This window comes from Meleagris gallopavo, chromosome 5 (genome assembly GCF_905368555.1).
Source record: "Meleagris gallopavo chromosome 5, MGAL_WU_HG_1.1, whole genome shotgun sequence".
NCBI classification, from domain to species: domain Eukaryota; kingdom Metazoa; phylum Chordata; class Aves; order Galliformes; family Phasianidae; genus Meleagris; species Meleagris gallopavo.
The window spans coordinates 38,516,545-38,535,908 of NC_139408.1; the positions used below are offsets into that span (position 1 = coordinate 38,516,545).

At 46.5% G+C, this 19,364-nt stretch overlaps 2 protein-coding genes across 14 annotated transcripts in view; one reads left to right on the plus strand and one right to left on the minus strand.

The window, feature by feature from the left end:
• LOC146544324 (uncharacterized) overlaps window positions 1-3,569 on the minus strand; it is a 175,328-nt gene extending 171,759 nt beyond the window's left edge. For all 12 annotated transcript variants that reach the window (XM_085225366.1, XM_085225370.1, XM_085225367.1 and 9 more), the window contains exon 1: window positions 3,434-3,569. The gene's annotated coding sequence lies outside the window, so the exon portion shown is untranslated. The remainder of the gene's footprint in view (window positions 1-3,433) is intronic.
• A 50-nt stretch (window positions 3,570-3,619) lies between these two features.
• Window positions 3,620-18,994, plus strand: VASH1 (vasohibin 1). Of its 2 annotated transcripts, XR_014883664.1 has the most exons (8): window positions 3,620-4,501; window positions 9,319-9,407; window positions 10,391-10,447; window positions 11,519-11,593; window positions 12,507-12,888; window positions 13,258-13,370; window positions 13,901-14,084; window positions 17,316-18,994. XR_014883664.1 is itself a non-coding variant. In XM_031553775.2 (7 exons), the coding sequence occupies exons 1-7, from the start codon at window positions 4,241-4,243 to the stop codon at window positions 13,971-13,973; spliced, it is 1,050 nt and encodes a 349-aa protein (XP_031409635.2). In that variant the 5' UTR covers window positions 3,620-4,240; the 3' UTR covers window positions 13,974-18,994. The 2 variants fall into 2 exon arrangements, 1 of the variants encoding a protein (XP_031409635.2); XM_031553775.2 differs by having other exon boundaries at window positions 13,901-18,994.
• Window positions 18,995-19,364: the final 370 nt, after the last annotated feature.

A 19,364-nucleotide genomic window follows, 5' to 3' on the forward strand; every position in this document is an offset into this window, starting at 1 on the left:
TCAACACCTTCAATTAAGTCACTCTATTCTGATGTCCCATTGCCATTTCTCTCATGTAAGTGCCATAGATGGAACCTAAGAGGCTATTTGTACAAGCAAGGCCCGTTCATAGAAGAGAGTTTAGTTTACTATTCCATCAAGAGAGCCCTTCAAATCAGCAAAACCTGTTCCCACCTTCAGCAGAGAATACATTAGACCACTGATTTTCAGTCACTGAAGAAAGAGTCACAAAGGGATTTTAACAGGCTATATGAGTCCTTCTCCTTCCCCCCAGCGCAAGATCAGCTCTAACTATATTACTTCTGACTGAAAGCCAACAAACAATGCTTGAAACCTTGCAACGACACAGATGCCATTTTGCTGAGGCTATTTTTTCCTCCAGTCTTTCACTGATATTATGGGAAATACATTCATACAACATAAGTACAATGAATCCAACTTAATACCATACATATTGTTCCACATAGAAAGCCTGCAGCTAAAAAGAAAAGCGGGTTTCCTCCCCATCCCTCTTCTGAGCACAGTGCTCTACTAACCCAGCAGGTTGAGGCCACCCCAGACTCCATGTGACATCCTGCCCACCTCACTCTGCAGACAAACCCAGACACCACTGGGCCAAGGCCATCAGCAAAGCTCACATCCAGTCCCCCACTCCTCACTTCCTCTCACAGCTGCCACCAGGAGAGTAAAGCCTGGAAGAAAACGTGGATCTGCAGGAGCAGCCTACAGGTGCAAGGAAACCTGTGGTTATAGGAGCACACATCACAGGATAAAAGCTCTCATCAAGTACACTGCAGGCTTTCAGGTGCCATCTGGGAGCCTGAAGTGACTCCAGGAAGTGGAAAGCAATGGCCAAGTTCTGAAAATTAATTCAGACAACATATAGGTGCCTTTGAAATAAGCAATCCTAACGCATACTGAATAAATATGTGAAAATGGAAATTGAATGCTTATTGGTAATAGCTTTGGAGCTAAATCAGCCTGAGGAAATAAATTAAGAAAGATGCTGGTTTGTCACAAGAGTCTGAAGTCACTGTCTCTGGAGTCTTTCAGACATACAGAAAAGGGAACAAAACAGATACAAAAAAGGAACCAAGCAGCACAGAGTCCATGCTCTGAGCAATACAGTGTTATACCATAGAATTGTTTAAGATGGAACGGACCCTTAAAGACCTTCTAGCCCTGCAACGAACAGGAACACCTACAGCTCAGTCAGGTTGCTCAGAGCCTGGTCCAGCCTGACAGCCCTGGGATGAGGCATCCACCACATCTCTGGGCAACCTGGTCTGCAACTTCACTACTCTTACTGTAAAAACTTTCTTCTTTATATCAAATATAAATCTCCTGATCTAATCTGAAACCATTTCCCCTTCTTTCAAACAGACCCTGCTCAAAAGTTTGCCCCCTTACTCCTTATAGCACACCTTTAGATACTGACGGGCCACTCCCAGGCCTCACCAGATCCTTCTCTTCCCCAAGTTGAACAGCCCCAGCTCTGTCAGCCTGTCCTCATAGGGGAGACATTCCATCCTTTGGATCATTTTTGTAGCCCTCTTCTGGACACACTCCAACAGGTCCATGTTTCTCCTGTACTGAGGACTTCACATGTGGACATGTTACTCAGATGAGGTCTCAGTGACAGAGTAGAGGGGCAGGATCACCTCCCTCATCCTGCACTTCTTTTGATGCACCCCAGGATACAGTTGGCCTTCTGGGCTGCAAGGGCACACTGCTGGCTCATGCCCAGGTTCCCATCCACCAGTAGTCCCAAGTCCTCAGCAGGGCTGTGCTCCATTCTTACATCCCCCAGCTTGTACTGATAGTGGGAGTTGCCACAACACAGGTGCAAGACTTTGCACTTAGATTTATTGATCCTCATAATGTTCACCTGGTCCCACAGCTCAACCCTGTTCATGGTCTCTGGATGGCCTTACTACCATTTTCAGAAACAAATCTTGGATCCCCTGCAACAGGTGGAACTCCCACTTCATCAAGAGGGAGGCAAGAATTTCTTTAAACTGCTCTCTACACTACTTTCATCAAATATTTTGTATATTCTGAGTAAACATATTCAGAGAAGTTCTGGCTTGACTTTAGTCCTTTCTCTATCAGTGCTATTTGTCCCTTCACTATGAACAAGTGTTAAGCTCCCTGTTGTAACTAGGCTTGACCCTTCTAAACTGTTCTCAAGTGTGATTCACAGGAAGCACCTGCACTCTTCTCTACAGTGACAAGAGAAACAAAGCTTTCTATTACCATTATTAAAAAAAAAAATTGAGTGTTCTTCTGGTCCCACATTGACATAGCTATAGTAATCTGCTCCCAGAAATGGGAAACACCCATTACACAGCCCGTATCACAAGTAACAGTATCTATAGACAAGAAAACACCAGCTGTGGAGACATGGCAGCCATTTCTCTGCCCTTTGTATCACCTCACTCATATCCACCTGGCACAGATCAGTTCATTCAGCACAGCTGTGCTCTGATTTTCCCAACTAAACAAAGTGTAGCACTGATACTACCTTTAAAATACTGACCTGTTGCTGCAACATTATTTACCAGACAACCAGAGGAGACAAACACTGTTTATTAACTACCACAGAACAGCAAACAATCCTCCAACAAAACTTATTTTAAAGCCTGCTGAGAATTATCTGCTACTATTCTCCAATTAAAGATACATTTCAAGCCATTAAGGACACAAGAATTGTGTTGCACTTCTATGGCCACACAGGAGAAAACAATTCTTGAAGTGTCACAGATACTAACTGATTATTTAAAAAAAAAATCTCTGGCTGCAGATCAGGCTTATTAGCACTTATTTCTGACAGAGGGAAAAGCTGGAGCACAGAAAGCACCACACATTGCTAACCATCAACCACTGATGAAGTTCAAAACTAAAATCCCTACTTCTATGGAGAGCCATGCTTAAACATCAGCCAGGGAAAGCAAAGCAGCTCCTACAGAAGCATTTAAAAGCTTTGCACTATGCTTTCCCAGCACTGCTACTGGTAACATGCCTGTCATCCCAACATACAGGCCTATGTGACCCACTTCTGGGCCTGTGCCAGGAGAGGAGCAAGGGGAAGGCAGGGCTGATGAATGGACACAGCAGGTATAATCTCTTTGGATAAAAGGCATTTGCTCAGGGGCTGTGCAGTAATTCCTGCTAAGACTTGGCCATCCTTTTTGGTGTGAGGAATCTACTCCACTTGCACACATAAGAAGCAAAGACAATTGTAACACTACAAATCTTACTGAAGGGATCAGTCAGCATTGCTCAAGGGCCGCATTCAAGGAAAAATCCTTACTCACTGAAGAAAGTGTTTAAGTATTACAGAAAGCGTGGTTCCCTCACCTCCACAGCACGACACTCAACCCTGGGTGCAAACAAAAACAGACCCATCACCTCACCACCCCGTGCTTTCTACCTGCTGGCTCCATCCTGCTGGCCGCGTTTCTGCACAGCCCCACAGAAACTCCCCACCTGAGAGCACCCGGAGCAACGACCGTTACGCGGCCGCGCCCCGCCCCTTTTATCCCGCCCCGCCCCTTTGTGGCTCCACCGCCTTTCTTGACCACGCCCGTTTTTTTCTGGCCCCGCCCCCAAGGCTCGCGCCCGCTCCCTCCGTCGCACCGCCGCTTATCGTCGGCCGCAGCCGCCTGGGCCCTTATCGCCCGCGGACAGTAGCGACACGCCCGCCGCGCGCCGACGGCTGCGGTGGACGACGTCTACGCTAGCCCCGCCGATCCGGTGGGCCGCGAGATCCCCGCGACCCCCGCGCCGGCTTCAGACGCCGGGCCCGGGGCGGAGCTGGGCGGAGCGGGGCCGGGCTCGGCCCAGCCCAGCGCGTCGCGGCGGCTTTGTTAACCGCATGCGGCAGCGGCCGGGAGGCGGCCGTCTCCGCCCGCCCCGCGGAGCGCTCGGGAGGCGGCGCGGCGGGGGTGCCCCGGCGGCGGGGGTGCCCCGCCCCGCTCCGCGCCCCCCCTTCTCCGCCGCGGGCCGTCGGGCCGCCGGCGCCTCCCCGGCCTGATGCGAGCGGGCGGGAGGCGTCCGGCGCCGCCCCGCCGGGCTCTCTCTTCCCCCGTTCTTTCCCCCCGCGGCCCCCTGTTCTGATCCTCCGGGCGGCGAGGCCGCGCCGCGGGAGGTGACGCCCCGTGCTCCCGCCCGGGCCATGCGGAACACGGCTCCCGGCGGCCCGGCGAGGGGCGGCGGACGTTGAGCGCGGGCGGCGGCGATGCCGCTGCCGGGGGGCGGCGGGGCCGCGGCCGCCGCCAGGCTCCCCGCGTCCGGCGAAGCGGCGGCGGCGCGGGAGGAGGAGCAGGAGGAGGAGGGCGAGGAGGACCTGCGCGACGGCGGCGTGCCGTTCTTCGTCAACCGCGGCGGGCTGCCGGTGGACGAGCCCACCTGGGAGCGGATGTGGCGGCATGTGGCCAGGATCCACCCCGACGGGGAGCGGGTGGCGGAGCGCATCCGCGGCGCCGCCGATCTGCCCAAGGTGAGGGGCCGCGGGGGAGCCGGCCTTAGGGGCGCGCAAAGGGGAGAGGCGAAATGCGAGAGCGGCGGCGCTGGCCCGGCCCTGCGGCTCGGAGCGGTCCTCTTGGCGGGGCCCGAGGGGCTGTGTCCGATCGCGGTGCCCGGCTCTGACGAATCGCCCTCCTTACGAGGGGCCGTGCTGGAAAGTAAACGGCCTTCGTGTGCGCGTTGTGTGGGAGGGAGATGGGCCGGCTTAATAAAGTGAGAAAAGGGATGGACGATGGAAAGGTGAGGAGTTGGGCTGGGGAGTCCCCGCACGGGAGGAGGGGGTCCGAGGGAGGTGAGGCTTTGCATCAGAAGTTAGATTCGGGCACAGTTTGTATAAGGAACTCTTGCACAGAACCGTATCTGATGGAAAAGGGACCCTTGATGCCCGAGAATCTGAAGAGGAGCTAGCAAACGGGCACAGAGCTTTTTGCTGGTGTAGGGTTAGATGTCATTTCCAAGCATATTCCTGGCCTAACTGCAGAGGAAGAGATGGGCATTTTGTGTAGCTTTGGGCCCTACCGAATCATTTGCCCATGAATCCGGGTGGTTGTTGCTATTTGCTTGCACCTTAACTGGAGAAAAATTCCCTCTTTCCATTGGTATCTTGTGAACAAAAGGCACTGCGAATACTTGGTGTGTCGCTCCATTGGCCAGTCAGGGGAGTGTTCCCATCATGCTAACAGGAAACTGAAATACAAAAAGATTAGGCATTTTCTGCCTGTGCTGTCTTAGCAAATACTTCATTCCTTGAGAAGGAAACTTGAAGTAGGCAAAACTGCACTGTTACATGGTGTGCATACAGGCAACCTGTACCGCTGTCCTCAGGGAGCTCTGGAGATGTGTGTGGCCGAAGTTCCTTTTTGCAGTGAGGAGTTACACGGCAGCAACCAGACCAAATTCTAAATTCTGACTGTAGGCCATATTCTAACCCCACTAGACTTTTCCTTTCCCTTTCACATTTCCCTGGACTTTGTTCTGAGCCTGAGTGAAAGCTGAAAATGTGTTTCTGATCGGTCAGGGCACGCAGTGCTTAATTTCCTGATCAGAAGGGATGATTTGGTTAGGGAAATGGAAGAAAGAAGCTCACAAACAGGAGTGTGAAGCAGGAAGGGAGGGGAATACTGTGCTCAGTCTCTGTTTTGTGTCATGATGTGAAGTACTTCTGCTTTTGTTCTCACTTAGCAGTCTTTTACAGTTTTAGTGCCATAGGGTCACAGACAGGGGACACAAGCAGGATGTGCTCCTCTAGAATAACTGATGAAAGTGGTCAATCCATTATTTGTTGTTGTTTGTTGTCTGCTAGCACTCCTGGGAACCAGAGCTATAAACTCTGTTCAGCGCTGTACAATTTGAAATGCTATCCAAAGCTCACCAGGGCCTACAGAGAAGATGCAGGATGCGGGAAGCAGCTAGGATGAAAGGGCTCTGCTTCCCAGCTCTTCCTCCCCTCTGGGAGTGTGTTTTTATCTTTGAGGTTTGCTTGAGATGCATCTCTGTGTCATTAAGTTTCTTTGCATGACTGATGCAACAGATGAGAATTAGGGCACTGAGCAGAGCAAGCTCCTCTGTAAGGCCAGATACTCTCCATAGGTTGAAAGGCAATTACACCTTTTTAAGTGTTGGGAGTCAGACAGTGGTTTGTTCACTCCGAAATTTTTGCCTTGAAGTATGGCCCATGCTGGGGGAAGTAACTCTTGACAGAGTTTTCCATAAGCTAAACATAATGCCATAAAATGATGACTGCATAAGGCTGTGTCCAGACACTGTGGGAATGTTCACAGATCAGCTGCTGAAGCTGTGTGTTTGCTGTGGTGTTGTGTTCAGACATCTCCCCTGGGGCCAAAGGTTTCCTTCTGGTAGGTTTGAAGTATTTATCAAGCAAGCCAGGCCAAGCTGGCAGGATACAGTTGATTGGCTGGCTGTGCATGCAAAGGTTGAGTGTGCCACCATCTCGTAGGTTGTTCCCTTTCTAGCTGTAGGTGTGATACTGCTTTGCTTGGAGCTTCACAATGGAAATACAAAACGATGTGCCCTTGCCTTTTTAAGAAAGGCTAGATTTTAAATGCAGTAGTTATGAGGGCAAAGATGGGGAGTACTGCATCTGATGAGTTTGTATGGATAGAGAGGAAGAAAATCCAATTTCTTTAGTCAGGCTAATGACTGGGATTGATACTGCTCCCATGCGGCTTACAAAAGGGAAATCAGGGAGGAGCTCAGATAAATAAAAGCACTGTAAAAGAAGCTGTTGCTAAACTAGGCTGGCCAAAAATGTATCCCTGCGACATAGATAAGGCTGGAGCTTTTTGCCTCTCTCCCATCCTTTTTGTCTCATGCACATGATAGCCCACTTAGTATATAAAAATCTGTTGTTCTCTGGATCCTCTTTCTGAAGTCAGGCCCAGTTCTGTGCATAAAGCCAGCCTGTCAGCATGCAGGAATCCAAGGGTGGGGTGATGCAGCCCCTCAACAAAGTGATGAGGGACCAAGGATGTGTTCAGTCTGCTAAGCCTGGCAGAGGTATGTGCTCTTGGAAATCTGGGCTCTCTTCCTAGCTCTCTCTCCAGCTTTCAGTGCAACTAAAGGGAGAGCAAAATAGATCTGATTTTCTCTTGTTTCTCTTGCAAATTAATTCCTCTTTGCATCCTGGAGGACTGTTAAGACTGCCTACTATTTATAAGCCTTCTGAGATATGCAATGGATAGTGCCAGGTAAGAACAAATTGTTGGGGTCAGAGTGGGATTGAGGAATGGGGACCTTTCTCCTCTCCTCCTCTCTTGCCCCAGTAAAATGCTGTAGATGTACAAGAAACTATAGCCCAGTCTGGGCTGGAGGCCCAGATCTGAGAGAAAGTGAGCACACTGTACTTTCATCAGTTTAATTACTTGAGGTGCACGCAGCTCTCTGTATTAACTAGTCCCCGGCTGAACTGGTTGTCATTACAGAGTGTCAGTCCTTTGAGGAAAGGAGCATCCTTAATCTGTGCTATCAACATGGACTTAATCGGTGTTTGGAATGGTAATCCATTCCAAAAGCATGAAAGTCCCCAAGCTGAAGAAATGAAACAAAGTGAAATAGTCATACTGTCCTGCTTGTTACCTCTCTGGCTGTTTCTGCCTGGAAATGATATCCTATGACTCAGTTGTCAGCTCCCAGCATCCAAACTGACTCAGCTCACGTGGTTCCAGAGATGGCTCCATCTCTGTGCTACTCTCTGGAGCCTTCCCTGCTCCTGCTGTGGCTGAACGAACACAGTTTCACATCTGCTCCTGCTTTGTGTTTCCTGCAAGTGCCTTAGCTTGCTCCAAAGAAGGTACAGAAACAAGGCGTTGGAAATGGTGAAGTGGAACATCCAAGAGATGCTAGGAAAATGTGTACCAGTGTCCAAATGGTACTATTTTCTTACCTCAAGAAGAAAAGAAAGATCGAGATGGGTAGAGACTGAGTTTACCTCAATATGTGCTTGCTGATGGTAGTTGTAGATAGATTGAAAAACCATATAGTTTCAAGAGGCAAGGACAGTCCCTGGCCACTCTATCATATTGGCACAAGCAGGATGTGGCCATGTGGCAAACCAGGGCAGGGAACTAATCTGACTGAGAACTAGCCATGCTCACTGGCTCTGCTTTCAGCTGGTGCAGGTGCCTGGCCTGTTTCACTGGTCACTTCTGGCAGCCCAAGGCAGAAGGAGGAGGCATGGAAATGAGTGATTGCAGATACACAAGCAGAGGGAGATGAATGGCTCAGCAGTGCTGCTGGCTACAAATCTGCTGCCAAGAGAGGCAGTTGGTGTGCAGCAGAGTGGAAGGTCCCAAGGGAAGATCTGTTTCTGACTCATGCTTTCTTAGGTGGGGGATAGCCCATGTCTGGGGGAATTCTGAGCAGGAACTGAAATGTTAAAAATCAAACTGCTGTGAAAAGCTACAGTCTGGTATCAGATGGGTGTGTGAAAGGCATGAGCTATCCTTCAGAGGGAAGATGCTGAATTGTTTCTGTGAGCCTGTCAGTCACACCAAATTTGTGTCTTCTCCATTATATTTGTTGAATGAATGTGTCGTCAGGGCTGTCTGCATCCTGGCTTGCCTGTCCACTGTAGCTGAGCAGACAGGACCTCTTCCCTTCCTTAGACACATTTTCTCAGCCGCTGACAAAGCTGCAGTTATCCCCTGTGGAGCAAATGGAGGGGAAAGTTGGACTGGACCCATAAGGCTGAGGCCTTAAAATGGGACAGCAGTCTGAATGGTGAACTTTCGGAAGTCATTCCCTATGTAATTCAAAACAACACAGAAGGTGGGGAGTCATGCTGTCCAGCCTGTGTCCTAGTCAGTGCCAACTCCTCCGAGATTCCAGGAGGCAGTAAGAATTCTTGTAAGCCTTTGCTCCAGTGGCTTTGGGGGAAATTATTTTCAATTTTTACCTCTCTCTCTTTTTTGTTTTGTGCTTTCCAGTTTGCCTACTCAAATGGGCCCAGGCTCCCCAGTGTGATAGCGCTCTCGTTTCACATCTTGCCTTGTCAGTTAATTTCATTCTAATTCTTTGCCTGTTACACTCCCTAAGAGTAGCACCCTTTGGGGCATTTTCTCTTGCAGCTCTGTGGTGTTGCTTCTCTGTGGTGTTGTTACCAGTGAATCAGTTACTAGTATGGGGACAGAGGAATGTACCTGGCACGGTCACTTCAGGCAGCAAAAGGGGCTGGTTTTAGAGGAATATGCTTTATGTACTTGTGTATCACTGAGTTCAAAAGAAGCTGGAGAGGTTTCGAAGTGGCGATTTATGGTCTGTTCTCTGTTTCAGATTCCCATACCGAGTGTGCCTGCGTTCCAGCCATCCACCCCCATCCCTGAGCGCCTGGAAGCCGTACAGCGCTACATCAGGGAGCTTCAGTATCCTTTACTGTTACCTTAGTCACTGATATGATTACCCAGGAAGAAGAAGGAAGCAGATTTTCTTTCCCTACAAAAGAGAAGAGCTCATTCTGATTTAGCTGCAGAAGAACTGAAGCTTGTTTCCTGAAAACAGGAGACTGGGCTTTGGATGATGGTTTGTTTTGCTGCTTTGTTTCTTTTCTGTCCAAGTTACCACCTGATCTTGTTTGCTCCATGGCATGTTTTCAGAGGCCCTTCCCCACCACCCACTCTAATCAGTCCACACTGGCTTTATAGTCACATTTCTTTTAAAATGTATATATCTAAGACCTTGAGAGCAGGGTCTAGATAGGCACAGTGTGTTGCCTTTCTGTAGCTGTCTTAAAGGTTAGTCAGCCACCCTGCTCGCGTGCATCTGTGGTATCCTGCCCCTTTCTGTTCAGAGCTGCTCCATCTTTGCTATGCTGGATAGCAGGTATGTGCCTTGCAAGCATAGTGTAATCTCAGTGGTGAGACACAGATCCAGTCCTGACCTCCGCCTTTGCAAAAGGTACAGTGGCAGTCCTTTTGGCACCTCTCACCCATCAAGGACTCTGTGTCTCAGACTGAGTCCCTGTCAGACTAAGAGTAAAGTACCAATAACATTTTAAGGCTCTGTGCAGACTGGAGCAGACATATCTATCAAACTTTCTCTGCCCTTATAACCGAAAAAATGAGGAGAGCTTGGTCTGTCAGCACAGACCTTTGGGAAATGAAGTGGAAAAACCTGTATGTGGTGAGAAGGAAAAGAAGAATTGACAAGAAAAAAGGAGAGTGGGATTAAGGAGGAACTATAAGTGGGGAAAAATGTGGAATAGGGAGATGGGAATTTTCTTGCTTTGTGACTGTATTTGTGAGATCCTGAATTTGCTCTGAGAAATAGTATCATGAAAATTCTATGGGCAGGTTTTCTTCAAAACTCTACTTTCCAAACTGCCAAGCCCTTAACCTCTTACTTCTAGGTACAATCACACTGGGACACAATTCTTTGAGATTAAGAAGAGCAGACCTCTGACTGGGTAAGTGCTGGCAGCCTCTACCACACTTAATCCTTGCTTTAAAGTGTTGGGGCCTTGCTATACCCACTGTTTGTTCACTGAGCCCCTGACCAAGGTCTAGAAGGCAATCACCATTTTCAGTACTGAAGCGCCATCCTTCTTTAGTTGACTTTATTCTGTATTGCCTGGGGTATGGCTGAGTAGAGCTTGTGTAGCCTTTCTCAAGGACAAGGGTAAGTTTTGTTGTCATGAATCAGTAGATCAAGTAAAATGACAGAATTGTTTCAGATATGTGCAGATTCTTCCTGTTTCTAATTGCAATATAAGTACATGAACTTATGATGGATTCTGAAGCTAGGTCCTGCCCTAAACAATCCTTCTAAAAGTCAAGCATCTTTATAGGGCTAACTTTATCGTACCTGTGAGTGCCTTTGCAGTGTGTATGCTTGCTAAACTTTAGGTGTGTCATACTCTGAAGGAGGAGGAGAATTCTCTCAACTGCAAACCTTGGAGAAGAACTGTGCCTGATAAGCTTCTGTCGATAAGCACCTGATGTTCACTGGCTCTCTTGGTCAGCATACTCTCTCAAGACTGGCTTCTTATTATTTGTCTGATCCACAGGCTTATGGGAAGTTGGGTGTCTTGTGTTGTAGTCAGTGCAATGTCTCCATGGTATTTACTGAATGTAGAACAATACTGTTTCATGCCATAGAAGAGGCCTTTGTTGTTCTTGAGCCTTATGAGGCAAACGCTGCTGGCCCTTGGTGCATTGAGATTTCTGCTTCTGGTCATGTCAGTGTCCACCCAGAACTCACTGAGCCAAGTGCTGTGGTCTCCCTGGGAACAAGACATTGGCTTGCAGCATAATTACAGCTCTCTGTAGGAGCTCCTTGTAAGCAGTGACAATGTGTGGAAGAGCGCAGGTTTGGATTTATATCTTCCTAAAACACTCTTCTTTTCCCTAGCCTTGATGCGCCTTTGCCTCTCCTGGAAATCCATGTTGCATATATGCTGCAGAAGGGCTGGACTAGCCATACTTGCATAGTGCAAGCCCTCTAATTCTCCTCATCTTTCCCTTGTCCTGCTCCACAGGCTGATGGATCTGGCCAAAGAAATGACCAAAGAGGCCCTGCCAATCAAATGCCTGGAAGCTGTGATCCTGGGAATGTATCCTTTCCTCCCACAAATGTGCATGCCTGACCATCCTTGAGTTTTCCCCTCTGATGTTTTGAGATTGCTGATAAATGTTGTCACCAAGCCCTACACCCCTGTTTTTCTTCTCCAGTTCTCTCCAAAATCCCTACCAATAAAATCCAAATCCAAGCAATCTTCTGAAATAGTAGAACTAGTTCTTCAGAGATGGGGTGCTGCTAAGGACTACTTTGGAAGCAAGTAAAAGAGAAAAGAACATATAAAAGTGGCAAAAATATTAGCTAGGGTTAGGTGAGGAGGTCCTTTGTGGATAACATTGTTCCCTTACTGCAATGTTGCCTGCATGTGTTCTACACTAAGATAAATTAGGGATCCTCCCCAACACCTAATTATGTATGATAGCTAGCATTGCTTGTCAAGTTAGGCAATGCCTTTAATTCTAGGCTTGTGCCTTCTTCAAGAACTTGCTTTTCCCAACTATCTCCCAGGCAGTCTATGCACAGTCAACATCTATAGACTGGACTACAGATTATTGATGCAAATTGACAAAACCACTTGGAGGGGCAGAGACGGCAAGTGGTTCAGAAAGGTGGTCCGAGTACTGAAGGATCCTCAGTTTCTATGTGAAATAATAGTGAAACAGATTAAATCAAGCTAATGAATAATGCTACAGCACTGCAGCTTGAAACTATGCAATACAGTACACTAAATGTGTTGGTGTTGCAACTTCTGCATCACAAAATTGTCTGGAAATGAGCTCCTTTTTGTTGACTGCCTTGGTGAAAAGGCCAAGTCTGGTTTCCTCATCAATAGGGCAACTTGAATGACCAAGGGTGCTAAGCAGGTTGGGGGGGTTTGAAGCAAGAAGGAACTAGCTTGCCAAGCAACTGGCATCACTGGTTGTTTCCTGAATAGTGGCTGCTGTTAGTTACCTCACCAACAACATGACTACGCTGGACCGTTTCCCCATCAGCTTCAAAACCCACTTCTCAGGGAACTACTTCCGACACATCGTGCTGGGGGTGAACTTTGGAGGCCGCTATGGGGCACTGGGCATCAGCCGACGTGAAGAGCTCATGTACAAAGCACCCGTCTTCCGCACACTGAGTGAACTCATTTTTGACTTCGAGGAGGCGTATCGCCGCTGCTGGCACACGCTCAAAAAGGTGAAGCTGGGGCACTGTGTGTCCCACGACCCACACAGTGTGGAGCAGATTGAGTGGAAGCATTCCATCCTGGATCTAGACAAGCTAAGCCGGGAAGACTTTCGCAAAGAGCTTGAGAGACATGCCCGTGACATGAGGCTCAAGGTGAGCAGACAGCATGAAGTAGTAATAGTTTGCAGCATCCACTGTCTTGCCCGGCCTATGGCATGTTGGGGGAATTAGAATGGTGATGGAGTGGAGTGTGAATTGGCCCCTCTGCTTTGTGATTAGGCTGGTCCCATAAGGGACGCGCGGGCAGTACTGAAGTTGTGATTACCTTGGACTGTATACATTCCTTGGAGCCACAGCAGTGATTGTAGTTTGTTTTCTGGCTTTTATATTTTTGGTTCACTTATCTTGCTTTTTTGTCTCTTATTCCCATTTAATTAATAGTTCTTCAGCTTCGTGTTTTCTGGTTACTACTAGTATTGTTTTCTGCTCATGTTACTCTCTTTTTTTTGTTTGTTTTGGCAGATTGGCAAAGGAACAGGGCCACCGTCTCCCACCAAGGACAGAAAGAAAGATGTTTCCTCCCCACAAAGAGGTCAGGCCAGTCCTCATCGCCGCAACAGCCGTGGGGACCGACGGTGAGTGGGGCTGCTGGCCAGAATGCCTATCTAGTGCATCTTTGGTTTGTTTGTTTGACAGACTCTTCCTTGCTTTTATTTTTTTCTTACTGTTATTTTTTTACCCTTCTGATTTGTTACTGGGGCTTTGGTTTTTGTTTGGTTGCTTTTGTTTTGTTTTTGATGTTTAGGTGGGGAGGAGGGAGGCTGCTTAAATAGTCAGTGATCCTGGTGCCTGGTATTTGCCTAGGAGTCTCAGTTTTGTTATCTCACAAACCTATGCCCAAAGAGATTCTGCTCACTGGTCAGTGGGACTGTTTTCATCAAAGTGATCTGGCATACCACTGTAGACTTCCTATTCTTCCTAACTTGTGTTCTCTTCCTGTGGAGACTGCCAAGAGAGTTGGTGGTTACCAAAAAATCCTGCCTTCAGCCACATAGGTTAACTGTGAAGCTTTCCTATATGCTTCTTCTGTGCTAGCATCTATACGTGCAGGCTCTCCTCTCCAGAAAAACAATTCCTGAATAGTTCTTACCCTTTCTGCACACAGGCCATCTGGTGAGAAGAAGCCTGCTGACTCCAAAGCCATGCCAGATCTCAATGGGTACCAAATCCGGGTGTGAGAAGGCTCTACAGACTTCTTGCTGAACACAGCTGGGACCTGGATCCACTTGCTGCAATTCTGACAAAGGGGACAGGGGAGTGGGAATGGAACAGAGTGCTGGTCTTACCAGGTACTTTCTAGTGGGACAGTCCCAGAACTGGATCCCATGGGTCCCAAAGGGTTCACCTGCCTGTTTCTGGAAGAGGTGTCCATCTTAACTCACTGAAATAAGTATTTTTTTAAAAAGAAATAAAAAGATCAGTACATCTATGGGAGTGTGCTGCAGGGACAATAAGAAGTGAGTGGGATCAGTGGACTTATCAATTTTTTGAGTTGACAGCACATAAGATTAAGCATCTCTTCAACAGTACTTCTTCCCTATCTGCACAGAAGTCTTGAGCCTATGCAGAGCAGAGGAAGGAGTCATGCTGGAATGGGATGACCCCACATCTTGTGCAAAAACTCCTGGTTTTGTCATTCTGAAAGCAATGCTCTTGTAAGAGGGCATAATTTTCTCAGCCCAATTTATTACTGATCATGTAAGGGCCTCATCTTCATCTGGGGAAATTGTATCTTATATGTTTAATCCTATTTCAATACATTTCATTGGCTCTGAGGGAGTAGACAGATAATAATCTTAAGTCATTGTGATTCTGAGGAGCTGCTGCAGCATGTCCTTTTTGTGGTGAAGTGGGTCGAGATATGCCCAAGCCATTGCCATGTGGAAGCAGGCACAGAAACATCCATCAAGGGAGGCTGGGACTGGCTGGCAGCCTGAACTTTAAGTCATCTCTTCATCAGTCTTCTATTAACTTGTAGCGACTGCTAAGTGGAAAGCTTATGGAAGGCATTTCAGTCACTGAAGTGTAAGTTTTAAGAGAGAACACCTAAAGAAGAATTTACTGAACAGGTTTTACAAGCGTTTTTCCTTTCCACATAGATCATGCTTCTCCCTCACTGATACTAGTGTTAGTTACAGGCACGTGTTGGGAGGAAGCCCTGCTCAATGAGGTTGTAGCTGCTTTCCTACCAGTTCAGCATCAAGCTTCCTGAAAGTTGTTTCCCATCCCAGTCCTGGAGCTGTGCTTGTGTTCTGGCTCATTGGAGAGCTGCAGTATTTAACAGCACCACTTAAGCAAACCTTCCCCAAGGATCAGGCTGAACCTCTGCCTGGTTATAGCTTTGACTGGAGTGTTTTACTGCTGATTATGCTGTGTAACGCTTGTCAGAAATCTGGAGTGTTGTCAGGTCTCTCTTAGAGGTCTAAGACATGGAAATTGGAGTTGGCATAAATTAGAACAGTGTGGCATTGCAGTGATCTGGTACACTGATCTGGGGATGCAAAATTTGTGCCTGAGAGTTGCAGTGTCCTGGAAAGAAACTGATACCCATCTTACAACAAAACTGACAAGGAGCTAAGCTTTCTGAAGTACTAAGTATATAATTTTCTTAGAACTGGGCTTATGCTTTCCTGTGGACTCATTAGAAACATGATGGAGCTCAGCTCCATCAGGGCTTTTTTTGTTGCAGGATAGTTGTGCCACACTCATAAGCAGTGCTATTCTGGTGGCAGAGAATGGGTTCTTATCCCCAAACAAATCAGATCGTCTGCCAAGTTAAAGCAGTGTTAATCCTCAAAGCACCACCCACAAGCGATTTAACTCAGGCCTTACAGGTTCCTAATTGTACATCTTTAACTGTGATGTAACTTGTCAGGCACTATATCCATACCATGCAGTTTGTCTTTCTTTCTGAGCTCTCTTAGTTGTCTGTACTTTTCTGCTCTGCTGCATCACCAGGAGGACAGTACACAGGGCGGTGGCATAACCTGCTGCTGATTCAAGATAAGGTTATTGCAGAAGAAGATATTTGTTTCCATACTGCAGTGCAACACCTGTCCCCTCCCTTGCATTCCGGCTGTATGCAACAACTTAAAAATAGATGGCAGTAGCAAGCCAAGCAGCCAGTTGAATCCATCCTCTGTTCATTTCTGTGGCTGTAAATTAACGTGTTTAGCATCTGAGTACTAACAATCATATTAGCTGTAAAGGTACCACAGCTAACTGTAAATAACATGGATCATGTGGAAGCCAAAAACTGCCTTTGTCTACTGTTTGCTATGCAACAGATTGAAAGTTCAGGTGCCACTGTGAATTATATGATAAACACAAGCAGCAGTCAGCAAAAGAGACTAAATGTCAGGTTTTATTAAAGCAGAAGAAATCCAGGAAAAAACATGTAAGTCACAGGAAACTAGGATGCATCCACACCATGATTCTAGTTGGCAAGTTAGTTTACTCAGAGTAACTGGAAAGCTCAAGAATAATGAGGAGCTTCATAAGGAGCACATTTAATAGCTGGACAGACCTGAGTTTTTTTTAGCTGGAGAGAAGGGGAAGTGCATCGGGTGGGAGAAACTTCAGAAAAGATGTGGTAAGTGAAGGGGTCAGCTGCATGCTAATGATGTTTTCTTAAGAGGTGAGCAAAAGGGATGCTAAGCAGCATTAGATCACCAGGGCAGAATGGCTAAAAACAAAATGCTTTGTTTGACCAATTAATTAAGCACTTTCCTGCAGGATGTAACTGAGGCCAATAGTTTAGAAAACCAAGGAAGTGGATGTTTAAAGAATGAATGACAGGTGGAGTTCAAGGTCTCTTAATCCTCATCCTTGAGAGCACTCACCAGCTGTAGCCAGAAACAATATCCTCTTTTAAGATTTAGTTGCACAATTATGTTCATTAAGAGTCATTTAATTCTTATGTATCTAGTATCCATGACTCCTTAAGATGGACACAGGAACAGACACTAGGGGTTACTATTGCAAGCCACCTTCTGTTTCTCTGTGTGGAAGAAGCCCTGTCTTTTGCTCTGTATCTCCAGTTCAACAGAGAGCGCAATGAAAGGGAAAATGACCGATTTTCCCCTTCTTGCTCTTGTTCCCTCTAGTCTCTATTACAAGATGAATCACATCAATACAAAGTTTAGCTCCATTGCTAACAAACAAGACAGCTGTCCCCTGTGGCACAGAGGATTAGTGCAACCCAGATTTATGCCCTAAGAAACTTGAGGGCAGAGTTTAAAATGAACCCTGTTCTGCACTTCAGCTCCCTCATCCAGTTACTCTGACTTCTGCTCTGCCTTCATCTGTTAAAAAAAAGGCTGGAGGTGAGTCTTTGTCACACTTCTGCAGCCTTTACAACTGCAGGAAAGAAATGAAAACAGGGATGTAGGGTGTAACTTGTACTCCTTAGTGCCTGCTGAATAAAAAACATGGCTCTTGAGGAGTCCTATTAATTATTTAATGTTACATATTAACATGATTGTTCATTTAGCTCTGGGGTATACATTTTCACTATTCAGTAGGTCCCCTCTGATGTCTGTTCTGCATACGAGCCCTCGTGAATCCTGTGGAACTGCCTCCAATACAGAGATTGGATGGATACTGCCTACGTTGTACGTGAAGTCCAGGTCAGCTTTGAATGATGTGACTGGAACAAATGCTGACCTACTACTAGCAAACTATCTTAAATATAATGCAAACCTTGAAATAAGGAGATATTCATATTTTTATGTAGAGAAGTCCCTTTGACAGCTGGCCAACTGCAATTTTTTTTCATGGATAAAAGCATCAGTGAGCAAAACCAAGAACTTTCTGCCGTGGTGTCACTCTGATAGTATCATATACTGAGAAGTGGGATCAAGTCTTCATCAGTCTGTGACACACTGGCCTTTGTTTTTTTTTTGTTGTTGTTGTTTGTTGTTTTTTTTTTAACTTTTAAAATGTGAAAAGCTAAACAAGTCTTTAGAAACTTAAGATATGTTAGCAAGTGTTTTAGCTGGGAGTGGAGTGCTTTTATTCAGTTGACTATGACTATTTTACCTGTGTGCCCTGTATGGGTCAGTACAAAGTTTGCTTGGATGTCTACCAGAATAAATGACTCCAGAACTGTGGTTGGAACATAGTTTGTGATCATACAGTGTGTTGCTGTTATCAGATGTTTAATGTGGGGGGTTTTTTAATTATTTTTTTAAGTATTTCAGGTGGAAGCCTTAATCAGGTGCCTATCCCTTAAGGTGGACTCACATGATGTTGTATAGACTGAAACATAACTGTCCTTAAAACTGCAGTTTAAGAAACTATAACTAACAGAAGAATCCTACTGTTGCCAAAAGGCAGGTCTGGATCAGATGCGCTTCACCCTGCTCAAGTGGTTCTGAAGAATTACTTCAGGAAGCTGGTTGCTTTAACCACTTGCTTTTTCTAAGTTAAGTATTTCAAGTGGGGTCCTGATAATCAGGTGCTAAATATAAGCAGGATGGGCCTGTGTCCCATGTGTACTGTGCAAGTGTGGCTGAAATAATACCATGTATTCTAGTCGTTGCACTGTTGTCCTATTAACATTAAGACCTGTATTATGGAGTTAATAACTGAACCAATGGAAGCAAGTTGTATCCTGCTTGGTTTTTGCTTTGCCAGAGCAAGGTGGAGATGGTTCCTCTACAGCTAAGCTGAACTCCTAAGGGAATTTAATACTTTTTGTCTGTTTTCCTAGCAAGTGTTTACTGTATCACAAGCATTCTCCTTCAGTGGTGCCCTGGCCCCTTCTGCTCAAAAGCAATTCAATTTGGCCAAGAAGGCGACTGAATCCCCCATGATCTCTGCAGAGCAGAGTCTCTCTCCAGGTCAGGGTTGAGATGGTGCTAGTGGGGCCACAGTGGTCCCCTTCCATGCACATCACTGTTCCACTCTAGCATAGGATAGGGTGTTCCAAAACCATTTACATCTCTATCACTGGTACTGCTCAGAACTAATTAAAAAATGGAAGGTTTCTTTCTTTAAGAATCATATCATGTGTGTCTTTTTGTAATTAATTGGTGTAGTTCTGTGTCTTTATGTAGCCAGCACAGAACTCTTATTTAGAGTTAGTTCTTACTGCACTTCCCATAGCCCTCATGTTGAGAATTCTTCCTGCTTCCTTTGACACTTAGACAATAAAACTGCCTCTGTACTGCTCTCAGCTTGTGCAGAGATAACACGATGTCTGTGCTGTCTTTTTTTCTGATTTAAACTTCCCCTTTGTCAGTTAGTTGAGAAGTCAAAACCACAACACTGAGTGATGGTATCAGACAAATTATGTATAGATGTCCTACACTTTTGCAATATCATGGAACAAAGACATAGAAGGACCTTCATTCTTCATCAAGCATCTGAAGGGTAAGTATGTTTGTACACAAAGGCACCTGCCAGACAGTAAGAAGTTTTTCTGTGGCTGTGTGGCAAAGGCTTAAACTCATATTTTTCTTCTAAGCTGCCATCTGCAAGGCTGCACAGATAAAGTGAGTGGATGAGGCAGGAGAAATTTTAGACTTGAGTCAATGTTGTAAGAGTTAACGCAAGCCTCTGCTTGC

Excerpts from the sequence above, each read along its gene's own strand:
- VASH1 (XM_031553775.2), top strand. The coding sequence starts at position 4,241 with ATGCCGCTGCCGGGGGGCGGCGGGGCCGCGGCCGCCGCCAGGCTCCCC. Across the intron at positions 4,502-9,318 it reads GCGCCGCCGATCTGCCCAAG|ATTCCCATACCGAGTGTGCC; the intron begins GTGAGGGGCCGC and ends TCTCTGTTTCAG. Across the intron at positions 9,408-10,390 it reads CGCTACATCAGGGAGCTTCA|GTACAATCACACTGGGACAC; the intron begins GTATCCTTTACT and ends TCTTACTTCTAG.